Source organism: Stegodyphus dumicola, chromosome X2 (assembly GCF_044657685.1).
Source record: "Stegodyphus dumicola isolate Sdum_Otavi_A_Nest chromosome X2, ASM4465768v1".
Classification (NCBI taxonomy): Eukaryota; Metazoa; Arthropoda; class Arachnida; order Araneae; family Eresidae; genus Stegodyphus; species Stegodyphus dumicola.
In genome coordinates, this window is record NC_140781.1 from 178,569,583 (window position 1) to 178,589,927 (window position 20,345).

The window sequence follows — 20,345 nt, forward strand, 5'->3', positions numbered from 1 at the left end:
GAACTGTGTAGAATTATGTTGGCCATCTTGACATTTCCACATAGTAATACAGAGTGTGAGAGGATTTTCAGTATTGCGAAACCGAGGACTAAATTTAGATCTAATATGATGACACATTAGAAATGTGATGACACATGTGATGTTCATGTGATTTCTAATGTGATGACACATTAGAAAAACTTGTATTAGCAAAAGCAGGCCTACGTGGCAATTGCTGTGAACAAAATTATGAAGTTTCTTTCTTAAAGAAAGCAAAATCTGCCACTGTTTATAACATTTGTACGAAAACTGATTGAAGTGTTTTTTTTTTTTTTTTTTTTTTTTTTTTTTTGTTTTCTTAAGCAATGCAAGTAATAAAAATGTTTTTTTGTCTTTTTAACATTGTGAAAAATCTCCTGATTTTTGAGTGTCATAGGTTGGCAAGTATGTGCACATCAAAAGTATGCAAAATTAATTTAAAAAACAAAAATTAACAATTGGCAGCTACCTGGAAAAATATGTCTTAGAGGGGCACTGGTATAAAATATATACCGGCTCTCAAAATTCAGGATTTTGCTCTAGATTTTTTTTAAGTCTCAGTTTGTGTCCTTTAGGGTCCATAAGTTATAGTTTATGCAAAATTTTACCACAATTTAAATTATTTTATATACCACCCCTCAAAGGGTTAGTAAACAAAATCAGGAAGCTAAAAAAAAGTTAAAACTGTCATGTTAACCAGGAAAAATTTACAAATAACCAAAAGTATACAAAATTAGTTATAAATTTTAAAATACAGAGAGTAATAAATAACCAAAAATATATATTTCCCAACATAAACACATTAAACAACAAATCTTTTTAACAAAAATTAACACACAGAAATGAATAAATAAATGAGACGTCAATTTTTTAACGTACCTTTTTTTCACATGCATATGTTCATGCCTTCCACGACCATCACCTCCATCCTCCACGTAAGCAATTAAATTAAATTTTTGGTTGCTTCGGCTCATCCACTGTTAATAGCGGTTAAATACATATAAAACACATAATATAAAATACATAAATAGAAAGCCATAAACAGATGTTTTTCACCCTGGGCCTTCTTGCGCCACACATATTCGACCAAATAATAGTCTAAACTGTCCTTCGTTTTCCCTCTTGGCTAAACTTCATTTAACTGCACTCCATGTTCCTTTTATTTTATTAATGTCGGCACCTGTATCCGGATCCTTAAATTACAGACTATGATTTACTGTTAAGTGTCCAAAGCCTTCACCTGAAAGACAATTGTACGCCTTCCAGCAGTCAGAAATTATAGGCGTATCCAGAAGAATATACTCATTTATAACACTAAGCAAACTTTCAGACGACCTTTCAGGCATCACTTTAATAAAACATTGTGCACGTGCAACCAAACACAGCAATTGGAAAGAATGCTAAGAATAAAAAACCTAAAAACACGCTGGCCCATGTGACAGGGTTACTATTACCCCCCCCCCCCGAAAAAAAAAGGCCCAAATCTCAGTTTATCACATTTGGCAATATTCACACAATTTTCCCCAAGGCTAGTTTCACCAACATTATCAACATTAGGGTTACTGAAAAACCTATTTCACAAGCAGCCAGTACCTCTCGGCGATATTTTCACATATAAACTGTCGGGTACCATACAGTAATGGAGCTTCCACGAAAGAAATACAGAGTAGTGAGAAATGAAACAAAGTCTCTCTTTTACTTGATTTATGATAACATCATGTATATCTGTGGCTGATACAGATCTGTTTATGTGAATATTTATGTTTATTTGCTTTGTAACGAGTGTTGAATTGGTTAGTATTATCTGAAACTGGTGGTTGTACACTGCTCGACATTGAAAATGCAACACTAAGAAAGAGTGGTCAGAAATTTATGCAAATTTTAGAGTGGACGCACGTCACTGAGTTATGCGAATGATGTGAAATGCGCAGCTTTCCAACGCACATGAAGTAAGATATAAGGGAAGGAATGTGCAGAATGGCCGATATTCATGTCGTTATTTCTGCCAGACGAATTATCGAAGAAAGTTGGTTTTTGTTCCGGAGGATACGTGTAATAGGAGAGGATGCCAAGCTGTCAACGAAGGCACTTCCAGCAGATAGACGATTTTACGAGGGGTATGGTGATCGGACTGAGAAGGGCGGGTCGGTCCTTACGTCAAATCGCAGCTGATACCCACATGGATGCGAGCACGGTGCATCGGCTATGGCTTGCCGATGCACCTTACTCATGCACTTGATAAGCTTCGTAGTCAAATAGAGTTAAGGGGCCAACTCGATTAGAGTCTCGATAGCTTCGGCTATATTTCTTTAGTTAATTTTTAGTTTAATTTTTAGTCTCTTAAGTTCAAGCCCAAGTGTCGGATTTGATTGTACACTCCAAGATGGAGTTTTGTTAAATCTTATTGGAATAATAAAGGGTTAGTTACCCTTCCATCTTGTTGTTTCTTGTCACACGAACTTAAGCGATTATTCACTAACTAGTTCTTAAGATTCGCCACTTTCTACAGTAACTGAAAATTACACAAGGGAGAATCTTACAAATGATTCGCCATGTTGTCATCTGATCAACGATGTATCTATGTGGAATGTTTCGGTTCGAGATGTGTGCCAAGCAGATACGCAGTAATGGAGCCAAATTACTGATCGTACAAATTTATGCTAAAATGATTGTTTCTTCATTAACAAGGTATTTTATTTATTGAAGTGAAATTAAGAATTGGGACTCTCCAGATGTTTTATTATGCATGGAGGGAAGGGGGGAAATCAGATGCGTAACGCCTACGAGAAAAACTTTGTTGGTGTTTTGAGTCCCGGATTTTAGATCATTCCGAATGTTGGACATCCAGATTTCGGACTTTGTACTGTGTTTAGAAATAAAGACAAAATTTAAGCTAAAAATCCGAAACAAAAACAAAAAATTTAGATAGCAAAAAGTTTCTAACCAAAAATATTTGACAAGAATCCATGTACACAGTCATATGTTTTAACTTCATAAAGCATCTACGAGTTGCACATTCTGGGTAGCGAAGGAATCTACGAATTACGCCTACCTTGCTTCAATAAATTTGCATAACAACTATAAATTTCAAAGAATACCATGTACACAGCATTCTGTTTAAACTTAAAAAAAAAAAAAAAAAAAAAAAAAAAAAATACAAATTGCACAATCTAGGCATTGCGCACAAATCAACCAAATAAACGAAACTAAATTACAAACAATTCAAAAAACAGCAATAACAACAGAAATTCATACTAAAAAAAAAAAACAATGAACATAACATTCTACAAAAACAGTAAAATAAAATGCACTTACCATAATACATTGCTGAATAAAATTTCGCCAGTCACACAACGTCTCTGAATAAAAGTGCCACGATTTTGCTATATCATATGTCTTTCTGAGATTCAAAATTAACGTACTACACGAAAACCACAGGCTAAATCTTAAACTCCGCTGACAGCCACAAACTTTACCAGCAACCATGTGACTTCAAATCCACACAAGAACTATCAGAAATGCCCTTCTACATCAGAGTTCTCATAGCAGCCCCACATTTCGGACTCCGCTTTGAAAGTCCCACAGGAATTCCAAAAATACACTTCAATCCTCTTAAACACACCGTAAAAGTTAACAACTCCAACATCATATACCTTTTAATACTAAATTTACTTTCCATACAATCTAAAATACGCGACTGAAATTATGCCACTGCGTCTATCATTTCAACATAGGCCATTTCAAAATGCGCACGACATGAACCAACGAGCAATTAAACAACTCCAGCGAAAGATTTTTCAACGTCAACAGGATTGCCATACAACACGCAATTGCGCCAAAATCCAGCGCAGAACATATATCGCCACATTTGGTAATATTAGGGCACATATAAGAGTAGAGCCAAATTTAGTTCTTAAAGAACTTCATGCTGCTTCCGGATCATCATATGTTGATGACTTCAAGATAAGCAGTCAAGGTGGAAATGCGAGATACATAGAGTGAGAATTCCAGATCGCTCGTAACAGGATCCAAAAATGGTCAAACAATGATTTATGTCTTCAAAGGAGAAAGCCATATGCGTACACGTTTGCAAAAAGCATAACCTTCACACTGAGTGTGAACTTTTTCTTCAAGAGTCACTGATTCCAGTGGCATCCAAAGTTTAAAGTTCTTAATATTGATGTTTTATAAAAAAACTGACTTTTCTGCCACTTGTTCTGTACTTGAGGAAGAAGTATTTCAAAGCACTTAATCTTTTAAAAGTCCTTTCGAACATTTCCTGTGGAAGAAGCAGATTGCTGCTCTCTGCTGTGGATCTGTAGAGCTTTTATTTGCTGTAGATTGGATTGTGATGTATTTGTTTATGGTTTGGCACAGTCTTCTGCTTTATTCAAACTAGATCTAATGTGTCATCTGTTTCTGCGGGTGTGTACCAGAGTATTTAAAATTTATTCAATCCAGAGTCTTTGTGTTGACTGTTATGAACTTTAACTTCAATTAAGATGCCAGCATTTGTCTCTGTGCCGTTGTTATAGTGTATTATCACTGACCGTCCAAATAAAGTTACTTTGCTTGATGCTGTGGTGAGAACTATTATTTGAATCTCAGTCAAAGGATTCACTTATTGATTAAAGACCTTTCAAAAGGGCTATGAATACTCGTTGATGTAAAGCAGTTTGAAATCTCATCTTGGAGAAACACATAGATTCCTCTTTTTGACATTTCCAACACCTTGGCAAAAGGGATTGCATGTGATGCAAGTGAGTTTATATATAGATTGCTTTTCCTTAGCACATGCATAAATACACTTATTACATTTTGATATTTACACGTGGATCAAAAGCAGTTGGACATGTTGTTGTATCATTTATAATAGGCAAACACATGGAGAGTAAATGAATATATGATGGTTGCTCAGTCCTCACCTCAAAATTAATTCCTATATTATGTACTTTCATTTATTTCCATGTTGGGTCAGGAAATGTTTATAATATACAAAAATTCTTACCTGGCCTTTATTTTGTCAACCATTGGTCATAGACCTATACTTCCAGTTACAGAAATTTTTAAATATTTCAAAGAATTATGTTTTTGCATTTTTAATTAGATTAATAATGCTATATGAAAAAATAACATCCAACTTCTTACATGTTCCTCCTGTTCTTTGTTATTTACATTTAGAAAAATTTTGTATTTGTTATAAAAAATAAAACACAAAAAGTTTGACTCCCATACGACAAAATTTCACCGAGACATCTAGTTTCAAAATTTACAGTATTTGATGTCATTTTAAATTGCATTGAGGAGTCAGTTAATACATAAGTTACAATAATTCATGGTTGCTTTTTTTCTTTTTTAATCTTAAATACCATTTAATGATATTCTTTCGTGATTTACTACTGTCTTTATTTACAATTTTGTTACATTCCATATATGTTGAAAGAATTTTCAGGTAAGTAATTTATTAGTTTTAGGGATTAAAAATACATTATTAATTTATATTTTCATAAAGATTTATTACATATCATAAACGATTACATTAGTGTGATTTATTACATATCATACTAGAATCCTAAACGAGTAATGTGTATACAATCCAGTTTCCCTTACAGAGTCCACCATGAAGGAATCCCTCCCCTTAGGCAGATAGCCCTCGAGTGCTTTGCCATAATTAAATTAACCAGTTAACCGATCAGGACTTAGAAGAGAAGGGGTAGCTTATAGAGCTTTTTTCCCTGAAGGCGAAAGTAAGGAGTGATGGCGTAGTCATGCTGACACTGAGCGTGGACATGCAATTCACAACATAGAAATTAGCGTTTAAAGCGAGCTGTGTGTGAAAGATAGCTATAATTTGGAAGAGACAATGTTACTGCTGTATGCATTTTACACTAAACATTAAAAACTTTAATAATACTTACTCAGTTTTTACAATAATAGATAAGATGCTTTACTCTTTTAACATAAAGTTTTTTTAATGTGTTTTTATTTATAATTATTTCTTCATCTGTGTGCTAAGATAATTCTTATACTAATTCTAAGATAACTATAATGACAACTATTTAAATTTAATCAAAATCAACCTTAGATTATATAATTTTAAATATATATGACATATGTGGCCAAAATAGGTAGAAAAGGTTACTTTGGGGCCATGAGGTGCTCGGGAGAGGAAGCCTCCTGAGGCACTGAAAGTGGGGGTTTACAGAGGAGCACGTGGGCTTGCTGTATCATCAACCACGTGGCTCAAGCATGGATGCGCTGCTTCTTGTTCGTGACGTCATCACGCATTGTTACCTCGGATTATCTTGCTATTGCTACGTCAGACTCATATTTCATCCCGTTTGTGTTGTAATCAAGTTTCATGTCAGCGCTTATCTATTAACGAAAATCCGCCACATGATTGCAACATGTTAGAATTTCTAGAACATTCTATTTAGTAAAGTAATGGCCACTAGAGAGCAGTAGTCTTACCCATAGCGCTTTCTGATTGGTTCTCGTGGATCCTGGCCAAGTTATTAACCTTATTTTTAATTGATTATACTATTTGACTTCATATAGTTGTATTTAATGAAAAACATTCATGTATTTAGACGAGTTTTAAAAATAACCCCACGGCTGATACTTAAGCTCCGCCCCCATCTATGGCATGGGAAACGTGGATGATAACACAAAGCCCTGCTTTTTTCTCTTGAATCCTATTATTTGACCTCTTTGTTCATCTGACTTTGTGCAGCAGAAACCAGCATGAGGCTGATGGATTGCACTTAGGCAATTCTATTCCAACTTGCTCGGACCTTTGTACATCCTCGATAAACAATGAATTCATAACTTTAAATTTATTTTTTTTCTATTTTTAGGTTAAGATATTTTAAATTTCTCTTTTCTTTATCTTAGAAACATAATTTATGTAATTTTCTTTGCTTTCTGCCGTTAAATTAAATGTACTAATTTTCACACCATATTTTTATATACAAACGTAAGATTTTCTTTTCTTTCCACATTTTTAAGTTTTACATTCTTTTCTCCTACGTTTAACTTGCAAAAATAATAGATTTTATAAAAGTCATACGTTTTCACAATTGAAATTTTTTTTTCTCTTTTTATTTTACAAAAGTTTTTTTTTCCCCCTTCAGTTTAGTCTTTCCTTTCCGTGTTTTACATTTTTCACTTTATTTGTTTTAAAAAAGTTGTACTTATTTTCATACGATTATTTCTTTCTTTTTTACGAACTCGGCCTTTTCTTTCCTTCCTATATTTTACTTCAAGAAGTAATTTTAATTTTCTTTTATATAAAAGTATTTTTTTAATTCTTTGAAGAATTTTCTTCTCTCGTTTCTTTTTCTTTCTTTTATTTTTCTCTGAAGGTTTTTCTTGATGTTTTCCTTGTTTTAAGTATTTATTGATGCTTCGTCACCATTTCTCGAAGCGTAAAGTTACCTATATATTTCTCTGTCTATGAAATTTAAGCTGGAACTTACACGCATATAATTTCCCTCTAGAGGCTTTCATGGATAATATTTTCTGTAAATTTAAACCAATAAGTACGATTTACTTTTTTCTTAACTTTAGTTTTACGCTCAGTTCTATATTTCCCTGCCTTTTGTGCTGATAGTATTAAACACACTTACTATGCTGTCTTCTAAATTCGCATCAGCATGTACACCACAAAAAAAGCAAAAAAACTCAGTTTTATATCTCCTGTTCTACTGGGCCGATTGACAAAATTCAAATTGCATTTTTCATGTCTTGTAAGCTTGATTTGGATATACATTAGATTTATATGTAGCATTGTTCTAATGTAGGTATTTTGACACAAAAGCAGACTTTTTCTGAAATAACATGGCAATTTTTTTTCTATATTTCAATTGTACAACTCAGATTATGCAAATTTTTTTTAATTTAGTGTAAAATTTATGGAGAAATTCAAAAATTTATCTTGGTGCATATTTTTTTAGTTTGCGCCAAGAATAAGTCACTTGCCGAATTTCTTAATATGTGGCAACCTATTTTCCTTTCTTTTTTTAAATTGTGCATAAGTGGAAGAAAGTCACATCATTCCTACTTTCAAATAATTTTAAAGTGTGTAAACTACATTTGATGCTTCGCTTTCAACAAATAAGCCAAATTTCAAAACACGTCAGTATATAAATATATAGTTCATGTATTGAATAAAAAACTCTTAATTGTTTGTAGGTATGTTGAGAAATACGTCTGCTTTAAAATGATGGTTAAAATTTTATGGATTATAATTTAAAAACATTTTTCAAAAAATTTATAAAAATTATTTAAAAAATACAAATTTTAAAAATCATAAAAACTAGGTGAATTTTATTTGGAACGAAACTGAATTTTGAAATGTGAAAGGAAAAATCAAAGAAGTTTAATAAAAAAAGAGAAATTAATAAATATATACTAAATTCAATTAACATTGAAGAGCTAATTATTTAAAAACTAATCATGCGATTTATACAAAACTTGGCACTCTGGCATGATTTATGGAATCGAAATATGGAAAAAAATTGGTATATTATTTCAGAAAAAGTCCAATTTTGTGTCAAAATACCGATGTTAGAATAATGCTATATATAAATCTAATATATATCCGAAGTCAAGCTTTTGTCAATCGGCCCAATAGAATGGGAGGTACAGAACTGTCGACACCGACCTTCTTTTTTTGTGTGCAGTGTACATGACAAAGTCGACTTTCTTCCCTTATGAGTTTTCAGCAATGTTTTCCAATGTAAATTCCTTGTCTATCCACTTATATAAATCAGCTGTTGCACATTTCTGGAGTATTCATGGGGTAAACACTGAATTGCTTGAGATCTTTTAAAAATACTGCTAAGTTATGTCCAACTTCAGCCAGCTTTCTCACTGTCAGTTTTATCCAGAGAGGTTGTTGAGAACGAAAAATTTTGATTGACAGTTTAATAGGAATTTTTGACACAGCAATTACAGGACCTGAACAGTGGGACTTTGTTGAACTTTTACAAAATCTTTGTGAAAACAAGAAATGCCGGTCTATAGAATGAAAGAGAAAATATTAGCACAAATAAGAAAGCAACTTATATTGAAAGAAATGTTTAATAAAGCAAACAAATAAATATTGAGCAATTTTTTACATAAATTTTGATTACCTTAATTAATAAGTCATAAATGCTTCATTATTTCATATTTTTAATTTTATAATTTCTACATGTCATCTTACTAGATTTAAACTGAAGATGTAATCAGGAAAAATCCCAAATCTGGAATTGCTGAAGTCCTTACGAGTTTGGATCTTAGACTTTGTACTGTACTTTTTACTTTCTAATTTAACCCAACATTTTCAATAAACTGTATAATAATAATTTTTAAAATTTAACATAGTCAGTTATATATATTTTGCAATTGCCACTGAGAATGTGTTTGAGCTTCTTTGGAAGAAAGCTGTACCCTCCTCTAAAAAAGGCAGTAGATGTGTAACAGTGATGTAAATGTATTTTTATTCTGATTACAGATAGGACTAACAAAAAATTGCTGTTTTTTATGTGAAGTATTCAATAAGCTGAAATTGTATCTGTCTGATTTATATTGTATAAGCTTAATTAGAATTACATAATTACAAACATTATTTTATAACTTGAGTTTCATGATTATTTTGCAGGTTTAGAGCGCCTTGCTGAAGAGCTGATGGGAGCACGGAAATGGAAAATTCTTGTGCAGCCATTTACAGGTAATCTAAGAAATCCTTGTTGACTTAAATGAAAAAAAAAAAGTTTTAAAGAGGCAGTTTTAACTGAATGATAAAGCTGAACATTCCATCAAATGTTACATATTTCACAGTAAATTTATTTTTGAGGTACAAAGGAAATCATTTGCCCAAGTGAAAACCAAAATTTAAGAGTTAAGCTTTGAATTATTGAAAATAATTACTTTTACTAGCAAAATTAAAAAAAGGGGGAGGAAATTTGTTTTAGCATAAAATGCTTTTCCAAACAAATATTTGGTAAATGTATGGATAAATACTAACACCACCAAAATTAAGGCTGCCTCTCTCAAATTCTAATAAACTGAATCAGACTGCTTTCAAAAGCAGTCTGAGTCTAGAAAACAGTAGGCAAATGATAAAAAGTACAATAATGGAAAGTTTGATGTGTAGTCAAGTGTTGTTTTCCTGTAATGTTTAGGATGTTGTGAAAGTTATTCTTTAATATTTGTTCAAAATTCTGTGTTCTGTTTATTCATCCTGATCCTACTTTGACATAGACTCCAACTACTACGGATTCTCTGTAGTTTCTACGGAAATTCATGAAAAACTACGAGCTACGAAAAATATGGAAAAAACTACGGATTTTACAGAAACAGAGTAGGAGAACTAGTACGCAAAACGGAACCAACTAATTCATCCGATGATTGGCTGAATACTTGTGTCATCATATATCACGTGTTGAGTGTGTTGCTGGTTTTGAAGAATAGCCAATCGTAGATCAGTAACTCCAGCCGTTAATGACTTGTCAATAGTCCCCCCGCAACATCTGTCTACTGTGTCTGTTTCCCTGGTTTGCTGCTGCTTGCCTTCGGCTCCATTGTTTGGATTAAGGCAAGAGCTTAGTGTGTGTTTTGTGAACTGGGATTCAGGTGGAAGTTTTTTTTTAATAATGCTACCTCGAACAAAAAAGCCAAAATTATCAAAACAGAAATTTAAAGATTCATATTCTTCAAAATTTCCATGCATTAAAGCAGCCGAAATTTCTGTGAATCACGCACACTGCAGAGTTATGCAGCAAAGACTTCTCAGTTGCACATGGCGGAAAAGATGACTGTAAATGGCATGTTTTTTCTCGAAAGCATATAGAACTTGGCACTGTAAAAGTTAAAGAAATAATGAATTTCTTAATAAAAGATGACGAAATAGTCCTATAGAAGCCAAATGCTATTTTGTTCGATTTTTAATTGAACACAATCTACTGCTTTCTGTTTCAGATCATTCCAAAGAGCTTTTTAAAGCAATGTTTCCGGATTCTGCCATAGCAAAAAAATTTAGCTGTGGTCATACCAAAACTGCCACTATTGTGAAAACGCTTGCAGAAAGTACTGTTGCCGACATTATAAAATCAGTGTGCACTACATCATTTTCTCTAAGTACTGATAACAAACTGTATCCATTGATTATAACATACTACAGTAAAGAAAAGTTAGTGATAATTACGTCATTGATTTCTATTTTAGAGTGCACAAATAATACGAGAGAAAATATTTTTAATTTTATAAATGAAAACTTTAAAAGCAAAGGTTTAGAATGGAAAAATTGCTTATCATTTTCTTCAGATAATGCTAATAATATGATTGGAAAGTTTAAAGGTGCAGCATCATTTATCAAAATGCATCAACCAAGTATAATCATCCGAGGTTGTCCATGCCACCTCTTGCATATAGCTGCAAAAAAGGCTACTGAAAAATTAATTGGCTCTGAAATCGAAATGTTGTTAATAGATATATATATTTATTGGGAGAAAAGTTGAAAACGGAAGCATAGCTTCAAAGTTGCTCAACAAATTTTGGGATGGAATGTAAAATCTCATAAAATTTTGAAATATTGCAGTATGAGATAGTTGTCTCTTTTAGAAACTATAACAAGGATTTTGGAACAGTGAGATGCTGTGATAAATGTTTTTTTTTTTTTTTTTTGAGATCAACCAGATAACAGTGAGAATGAAGGAAAGAGATTGCAGAACATTAAAAAAAAATGTTACAATCACCTACCACCAAATTATACTTATTTCTGAAAAAATACTTTGCTGTTGTTTATAACAGTAAATATGAATTTGCAACAAGCTCCTTATATGCATAAATTGAGAAGAGAACTTGTTGAACATTTAAATGAATTTATTTGTTAGATTTGTAAAACCATCAGTAATATCTAAAGAAAATGAAGATTTTACTCTAACATCTCTTCCAGTCCAGAAGTACAGTTAAACAAAAAGCAAATGAAAATTTAGTGATTGGTGCGGAAACAAGACTATATTTTAAAAATGCCAAGTTGAATGAAAGTGAAGTAAAATAATTTTTCAATTCTGTGTGAGCTTTTTTTTTTAACTGCATGTTTATATATAATAGATAAATTTCCACTAAGTGATCCATTTCTAAAACATGCTGAAGTTGTTGACATCAACTTGACTGAAGTTTCATTTTCATCTGCTCTTTACTTGATGAATACTTTTCCATCCATTATTGATGAAAAATATCTTAATCAAGTGAAATTGAATTTTCCATGTATCAAGTAGATGATTTGAAAGAAATTGTAGATTTGTGTATTGAAGCATGGGGAGAAAGTGCCAAATTAAAAAATATGAATGGGTGTATTAAATACAAAGTATTGCCTACCGTAATGCTTACTGTCTTAATAATACCTCATTCAACTGAAGCTTGCGAAAGAATTTTTTCTATTGTTAAAAAAAATCAGATGGAATTTCGACCAAATTTAGGTCTTCAAAATCTCGAAGTAGTTTTGATTGAAAAAATAAGTATGCAGGCAAATGAAGAACTGTGTTATAAAAAAACATTCTGAAAATCAGAACTTAAGCTTGCTAAGCATGCTACATATAAATCTTTGCATTCATAAATTATAAGTATTTTTTAATACTTATACTCTTGGTTACTTAAATTTTATTTCCCTGCAGAAATCAAATATAGAATAAAGATATATGATTTACGGATTCTGATTTTTTCCTATGAGTAGAGATTTAAAATACTTGCTTTTTTCATATAATAATAGATTTAGTGATGTACGTGTTTGAGGAGTTAAATGAAAATTTCTAATTAAATGTGCATATAATTTACAAGGCATATTTTTAATTATTCAGTTTATGTATGTGGATTTTAAATGTAACAAAATTGATTACAATTAATGATTCATTAAAAATTAATGAATGGTTAATTGCAACATGTGTTACGCACACATTTTCAAAGTTGTAAAAATGTCGTTCATGCGTTAACTACTGACAAGTTCTGCTGCAGGTTAGAGTCTATGCTTTGATTTTGTTGTTACATGTGTAGAGGTTCATAATAGATTGAATGCACACAGGTTCCATGATAGGTTGATAAAATGTATTTTATCAAAAGGAACATTTCAGAGTTCTTGAGTTTTCCACAGAAATACTTATATAGGTGTTCACAGTATCCCATAGTGCAATCAAAAGTTACACTTCAAGCTGCTAAGAACATTAAACACAGTGCGATGCAAGGTGCATCTAAAGAGTGAAGATATCTCATCACTCCGAACTCATGCTGAAATAGCAGCTAACAACAACTGAGGGCAGATGCTATCTACGGTCATGTATTGTTTTTCCCCCAGCTGCCGAGAAATGTCTATAGCTTCTCAAAATTACTGGAAGGCATACGAGGGGCAGGTATGGTTTCAGTATGAAATCAATTACAATTATTCATTAACAATACCTATTACAGTGATACAGGGACTGGACCAAAATGTGCCCAAGTTTGGTGACATAAATTAGTTGCCAAAACCGCTGCCAGCTTATCTTGCCAAATTAGCCTGATAGCCATTTACTCAATGTTAAATAGACTTCCTCTGTATTCTTATTTTTCCGGCAAAGCATTGGTTGGCACTGTATGTTTTTATGTTATATTATACAGAATAATGTAACAAATTTCACATATAATTCCACTAACATCATGTATTTTATGTACGAAATTTGTAACATTGTCCCCTTCCAAAGAACTGCACGTCCATGGTTATATAGTTCCTGGACAGGAACCCATACCTATAAGTATGGAAAATTAATGCAATGCTGAAACAGTAATTCATTAAATGACATAAACCAAATCAAATGCTAAACCAGTAAACAAATGTGTAAATTAATGATTTCATAAGCAACTAGGATCTTGGTCTTTAGCAAACTATTTACATTATATACACTGTGGGGACCACGCAGTAGGGCTATAGTAAGGGTGTCACTTTGGAATTCTAAGTTAATGTTGGAAGTGAGGAACCTAAGAACTGATAAGCGAATAATCGCTAGAGTTCGATGACAGGAAACAACAAGAGAGAAGGGTAACTAACCCTTTATTATTTCGATAAGATTTAACAAAAGTCTGCCTGGGAGTGTACAAGTAAAGCCCACACTTTGGACTTGAACTTAAAAGACTAAGAATTAAACTAAAACTAAGATTAACTAAATAAGTATAGCCAAAGCTATCAAGGTTCAATGAGAGTTGGCCCCTAACTTATTTTACTACGAAGCTTATCGAGGGCCTGAGTACGGCCAAGCGTATAAACAGCTTTGAGAGAGAGAGCGGCCAAAAAGGCAGACGCGCGTAGTTCAGAAACTCCGATTCTCTCTCTGTCTCAGTAAGTAACTTCGTGATTTAAATACCTCTCCTTCTCATTAAATATTCAGCAAATTCCAAAACTGTTCTGGCCGGAAGTAGTAAGTTGAAGTTAAGAATTTGACAGGAAAGGAACTTAAAATTTAACTGTTAATAAAATTAACATAATCCTTACAAGGGGTTAGTCTGTTGTAATGAATGACTTGAGGCTTAGAATTTGATGGCTTACGAATCCGAACTACAACTTCGTTCAGCTTGTTTAGGACTGTGTGTAAGGACTATTCTAAGGTGACTGTAGTTTAGGAGAGAGTCCTTTCCAGCAAATCAGTTTTTATAACTGCACCTTGTCACCTTCGTTGAATAAATGTCCTGTAGCTCTCGTGTCGTATCGGCTATTCATGTTCTCTGTCTCCAAGTTGACTTACTTTTGTGCGAAATTGGTTCATTACTTCAAACTGTGCCTCTAGATCTTGGATGTTTCAGGCAATGAAAGGCACATCTGGAGGGTGACCAAACAAGAGATCACAAGGCAGACGAAGGTCATAATCGAAGAGCATCTGGGATGGGAAGTAGCCAGTAGTCTTGTGGACAGCACTGCGATAGGCCTGTAAAAACAGGCATAACTTCCTGTCTCAGTTCTATTGGTTTCTGGAAACCACCAGCGAGAGGTTATTGAAGATTGGTCGATTAAACCATGCTGTCTGCCTGGGGATGCAAAGGTGTCATTTGGGTTTTGTCGATGCCAAGCAGCGTACAGAATTCTTTAATTACAGCCAGTGTCAAATTTCTTCCTTGATAGGAACGTAACTAGAGGGACTTCAAATCTGGAAATCCAATGCTGCATTATTTATTACCTCTGCTACTGTGACAGCCTGTTGATCAGGACCAGGATATGTTTCAGGCCCCTTGGTGAAGTAATCAGTGACAATGAGGATGTATTTGTTGCCATCAGCAGTTCATGGCGGAGGTTCAAGGATGTCAAAGGCAGTATGTTCAAAGGTGCACCTACATTGTAACATTGTAGCATCCCTCAGCTGTGTTTCTTCGTTTCTCTCCGACCCACACAGGTGTCGCAAGATTGCACCACTTTTGCATGTCATCTCTTCAGTTACTCCAGGAGAAGCAGTCTTGAATTCTGTGCAATTTCTTCATTATTCTGAAGTGTCATGCTGTTGGACTGCTATGTAATTCTCTAAGGACATCCAGGATCTTGGAAGTATCATTTGACTTCGGAATGTGTTTTCATCACCCGATTCGAACTTCTGGTGCATGATGCCTTTTCTGATATGGAGTTAGTCCCAGAGATCCCAATATTGTTTTGTCATAGGACTACAGATCGAAATGTCCTGCCAGGTAGGTTTTCTATTTCAGGAGGCTACAAAGTCATTTGTGGGTTTAATGTCACCGTCCACCAACTGGTCTTTCCTGTCTTCATCGTCATTCCATTGGTCTCGAGCAGCCAGTGTTGGAAGCGGTTACTTATCTTGCAACTGGATTCAGCAGCTCGTATTTCATTTCAAACTGTGAACAATATCGTCAGCTTTCCATGTAAGGTGTTCTAGAGAAAGCATGGGCGTTTTCATGTGATGATACCTTTCGATGACAGATAGTGATGTCTTACTCGTGGAGGTCTCTATCCATTCAGCTATTTGACCTTTGAAATTCTTTAAGTGTAAAAGCCAGTACAACAATGAATGATCCTTGTGTAGCAGGTATTTTCTGCTGTAGAGATAATGATGGAAATGTTCTATAGCTAGCAACTGTTTCCTGGTGACACAGTAATTCCTCTCTGGTTTAGACAGGCACTTGCTCCAGTATGCTGCGAAACATTCTTGACTGTTTTTTTCTTGGAACAGAACAACACTGACACTATCAGTTTTTGCATCTGTGTCGAGAATAAATGGTTTTTTCAAGCTGAAGGATACATCAGGATTGAAGCAGATGTTAAAGCTTCCTTTAATTTGTTAAATGCATACTCACATTGTTTCATTCACAAGGACATCTGCTTGCTTTCTATCAGCTTGTGAAGGTATTTTGCAATGGAAGAAAAGTTCTTAACAAATCTCCTGTAATAAGTGGAAAGCCCCATGAAACTTCTCAGCTAATGAACATTTTCAGGGCATCTTCAGTCTTTAATTGATGAGACTTTTACATTATCTGTACATATATCTTCAGCTGAGGTGGTATCCAAGGTAAGTCACTTCCCATCTGAAAAATTTACATTTGGAGGGACTTTAGAATAACTTCTTTCAGTTTCTGAAGCCCCTTTCTAAAATTTTGTAAATGCTCTTCAAAACTCTTCCTGACGATGATGTCATCCAGGTATATCGGAGAGGCTTCATAGCAAAGACCCTCTCTCAACACAGTCTCCATGAGAAATTTGAGCTGCTGGCATATGACATAATATAAATTGCATGACTTGGAACTGCCAAATCCTTGTCCGCAAATGCCATCTTTCCTCGGTCGTCAGAGTTATCTCTGCGTGCCAATATCAACTCTTTAAATCAAGTGTCGAAAACCACTTGGTTCCAGAAAGAGTGTCTAGAATATCATCAATTCTATGAAGAGGGTAGTTGTCTTTTTTCATAAATTGTTGAACTGGTGATTGTCAATGCAAAATTCTGGGTGAGCCATCTTTTCTTTCTGACCGGGCTGATGGGAGAGGCCCATGGACATAAGAATTGCACTAAAATCAGCCATCTGTGTACAAAATTTTTAACACTGTTCTGATGCCAAGAGCACCAAAGTAGGGTATTTCATTGATTTGACACTGTGTCAAAGTGGGTTTAGATTCTACGACCCAAAAGATATAAAGTAAGCCTATATCCAGAACTACCATTAATTTTTCAGGTAAACATCCGGTGTGGTCTGTATTGCCTGGATTATATCTGTTATACTGACTAGTACTGCTGTTTATATTGTAGAGTTGCGCACCTCCAACCTGCACGCAACCAAGAGGTGACTGTTGAAACTGGAAAATAGACAGAGTCTTGCTAAGGGTTTAAGTCCCTTTTTATTCAACTTAAGAAATTACAATTGCGTGCTCTTGACGCTCACAAACTACGCCGACCCGGCGGTAAAATAAAAATAAGAACTTGAAAAGAAATAATAACAAGACTCTAACTATGAGGCTCTCTAAAAGTAACTAACCTCACCGTGTTTTACAATACCGCTGCTAATTCAGCAAACTTTGAATATCACGTTGAACGAATAACAATTCTCCGAGGCAAGCACACAGGCCGAAACGCGGGGTTCTTCAATTTCTGGCTAACTACCTCCGCGCTCGTGAAGTACGAACAGCACATCTCGAACTCGTTTCCTTTCTATTTAACTCAGAATACTTCCGCTGATAATTTGAATCCTTGCGTGTTCTACTAAAATTTACATACTCTGGCATTGGCAGTTCCAGGGGAAAGTAAGGCTTGACAGGAAAGATAGTTTAAACTTAAAATAAATGTTAGTTAAAATACATATAAACCCTACAATATAATTATGAAAAAAGTACTTTTATCTATAAACTTTCTAATCTACAGGTTCTACAAAAGATTTTAGAAAAGTAGTTCAGACAAAATGCATTGAAATTTTTATATCACCATTCATATTAAAAACTGAAAGGATGTGCATAGTGCATGTATGAGAAATGATAGGAAAATCATGTATGTTGTTACTAATATGTTAACGAACAGCTAGGAGTTAGTGGCCTTCCCAAGAACATCATGAGATAGCTGCTGAAGTTGAACATGACATCAGGACAGTTTCATGATGCATTTGTTGGAGACATCCATCTGGGTAATCCATGGCTAAGGAATGAACCATCACCTGGCGCATGTAGCAGCTGTGATGAAATGATGCTAAAATAATAAAATTCCATTTTACTGGTTTTACATACTATGGTGTTTGGCTAAAAAGAAAATATGAAAGGTAGTTAGAGTAGGCTCACTTCTTTATTCAACATTTAAAACTCGAATCACTACAATATTCTGAGTAAGTAATATATTTGGTGCCATTCTATAAAAGATAATTTAAAGTGATACATTTACATTCAGTTTCAATATTCTTTACCTTGCAAAAGGGAAATTTTACAAAATTAAATACAACTTAATGTTCTAAACTGTAAATACAGTTTATAAAATTTTAAATTAACAGTAAAGTTTGTAAAGTTCCAAAGTACCAGTTGAGTTCACAAAGTTCTAAATTACCTATAAAATTCACAAGTTAATTTTTTTTGTGGTGGATGCACTTCTCTTCCAAGATGAGTTTTCTAAAAGTATTTAATGCCTGTTCTTTGATGGGTGTAGATTGAGCCTTTTCTTTTTTTTTTTTTTTTTTTTTTTTTTAAGTTGCTTTCTATATTACTTGTTGGGTAAGGAAGTATTTCCAAATTAGTTTCCAGTTCAAGGGGAAAGGAGGTAGTAAACTGGCCTAAGTACAACTGCAAAGGATGTTTTTAGCTTTACAAGATGCATGATATTTTTACCTAGGAGCAGTTCAGGTACTCAAGCCAATATCAAGTCTATTCATTTCTTCCTGTTATTTCTGATGAGAACAGTGTTATTCACTTTAATTATTCCTCGCTTATCTTTTGTAGTGTTTTGAAGAGAGCCTATATTTTCCTTCTTAAAATGATTTCTAAGTCGTTCTGTTACTCCTTGTAAATATTTCTATTTTTCTATTATACTCATAGAATGAAGTTTGTCTAAATCATACACGTTGCTACCAGTTAAAATTTGTAGGAACAAATAGGGTTTTGCGAAATCATCACCTTCCTTGGACAAGTAAATCGAAAGTCTGTTGTTCATTACACTTTCACATTCTCACCCTAAACTCTTTAACAAGCATGTTTCGAATTTTTTCTGTAAAGATCCTTTAAAATTCTTATTAACCTCTCCCATAATCTTCCCCATTGTGACTCTGTAGGAGAATTTAAATTTAATTTTTATTAAGGTACATTTCAATATTAGTCCAATCCAAATGATTCATAGCTTTGTTTAAACCTGTGAAATTTGAACTATTAACTTGAACTTCATGAAATAAAATGTCTGAACGCATCTGTAAAGGTATTGGTGCTCAAATAACTTATTCAAGGTAAAAAGTAGCCACTAAAACTGACTTGTAAAATTGCTATCCAAGCCTTTAAAATTATCTTTCAAGAAAACAGGGCTGGCAAAATCGACTCCTGTCACTTGGAACGTTTTCACGATTTTTGTCCTTTCCTTTGCTAAAGGAGGAAGAGTTACTTCTAAGTTCTAACTGCATGTGATACCTCTATAAACCTCAGATCAGCACCTTTGCGTGCTTTGTTAAGGTGACCAGATTTCTAAGTTGACGAAAGAATATTTCTTAGAACATCTTTTTCGATCTTCTTATAAAAGTCCTTGAAATTTTCATCAAAATTTATTTTGGTGATTAACATACCCTTCAAAGTGTTCACTTTAAGCTGTCTTATCATGAATCCAAAAACTGTTCATAATGCCAAATTCTCACTCAGTTGCAACATTAGTGCTAAGAAGACACACAAAAAACAACAACAACAAAAAAAAAAATAAATAAAATAAAATGTGTCAGTTTTAAAACATTTCAAAACAAGAAATCCGGTTCTTACTAAAATTTCCAGTTATTTCCATCCCCCTCTGAACTGGGAACGTCTTATTTTCTGACCCTTCCAATGTTTTTTCTTCCATGATATATTGTTTAAGGTAAACATATTTCTGATATATATCAATTTCCTATAATTTATGCTTTGATATTATTTTACTAATTAACAAAAAGGCTGTTTCAACTTGACTTCAAGAAGGGATTTCATTTAATATTATCCAGCTGTATGTTTCAATCTTCTGAAATGCATTTTTTGTCCATTTCTCCAGAGTAAGAGCAGTCTGGTAAAATGAAGCAATATCTTCTCAAAATTCAATAACTTCGTATTGTGGCACGTTTCCACTCTCCAAGTTTTTCTAGAGTTTAACATTTACTGGAACAAAGCTATCCTCCATCTTGCTCAA

At 33.7% G+C, this 20,345-nt stretch overlaps 1 protein-coding gene across 1 annotated transcript in view; it reads left to right on the top strand.

Annotated features, from left to right (window-relative positions):
• The window catches only part of Eip93F (Ecdysone-induced protein 93F), a 129,293-nt gene that overhangs the window by 16,093 nt on the left and 92,855 nt on the right, over nt 1–20,345 (top strand). Inside the window, exon 2 of the mRNA XM_035349905.2 lies at nt 9,665–9,733. Within this exon, the coding sequence (XP_035205796.1) occupies nt 9,665–9,733 (69 nt within the window). The remainder of the gene's footprint in view (nt 1–9,664; nt 9,734–20,345) is intronic.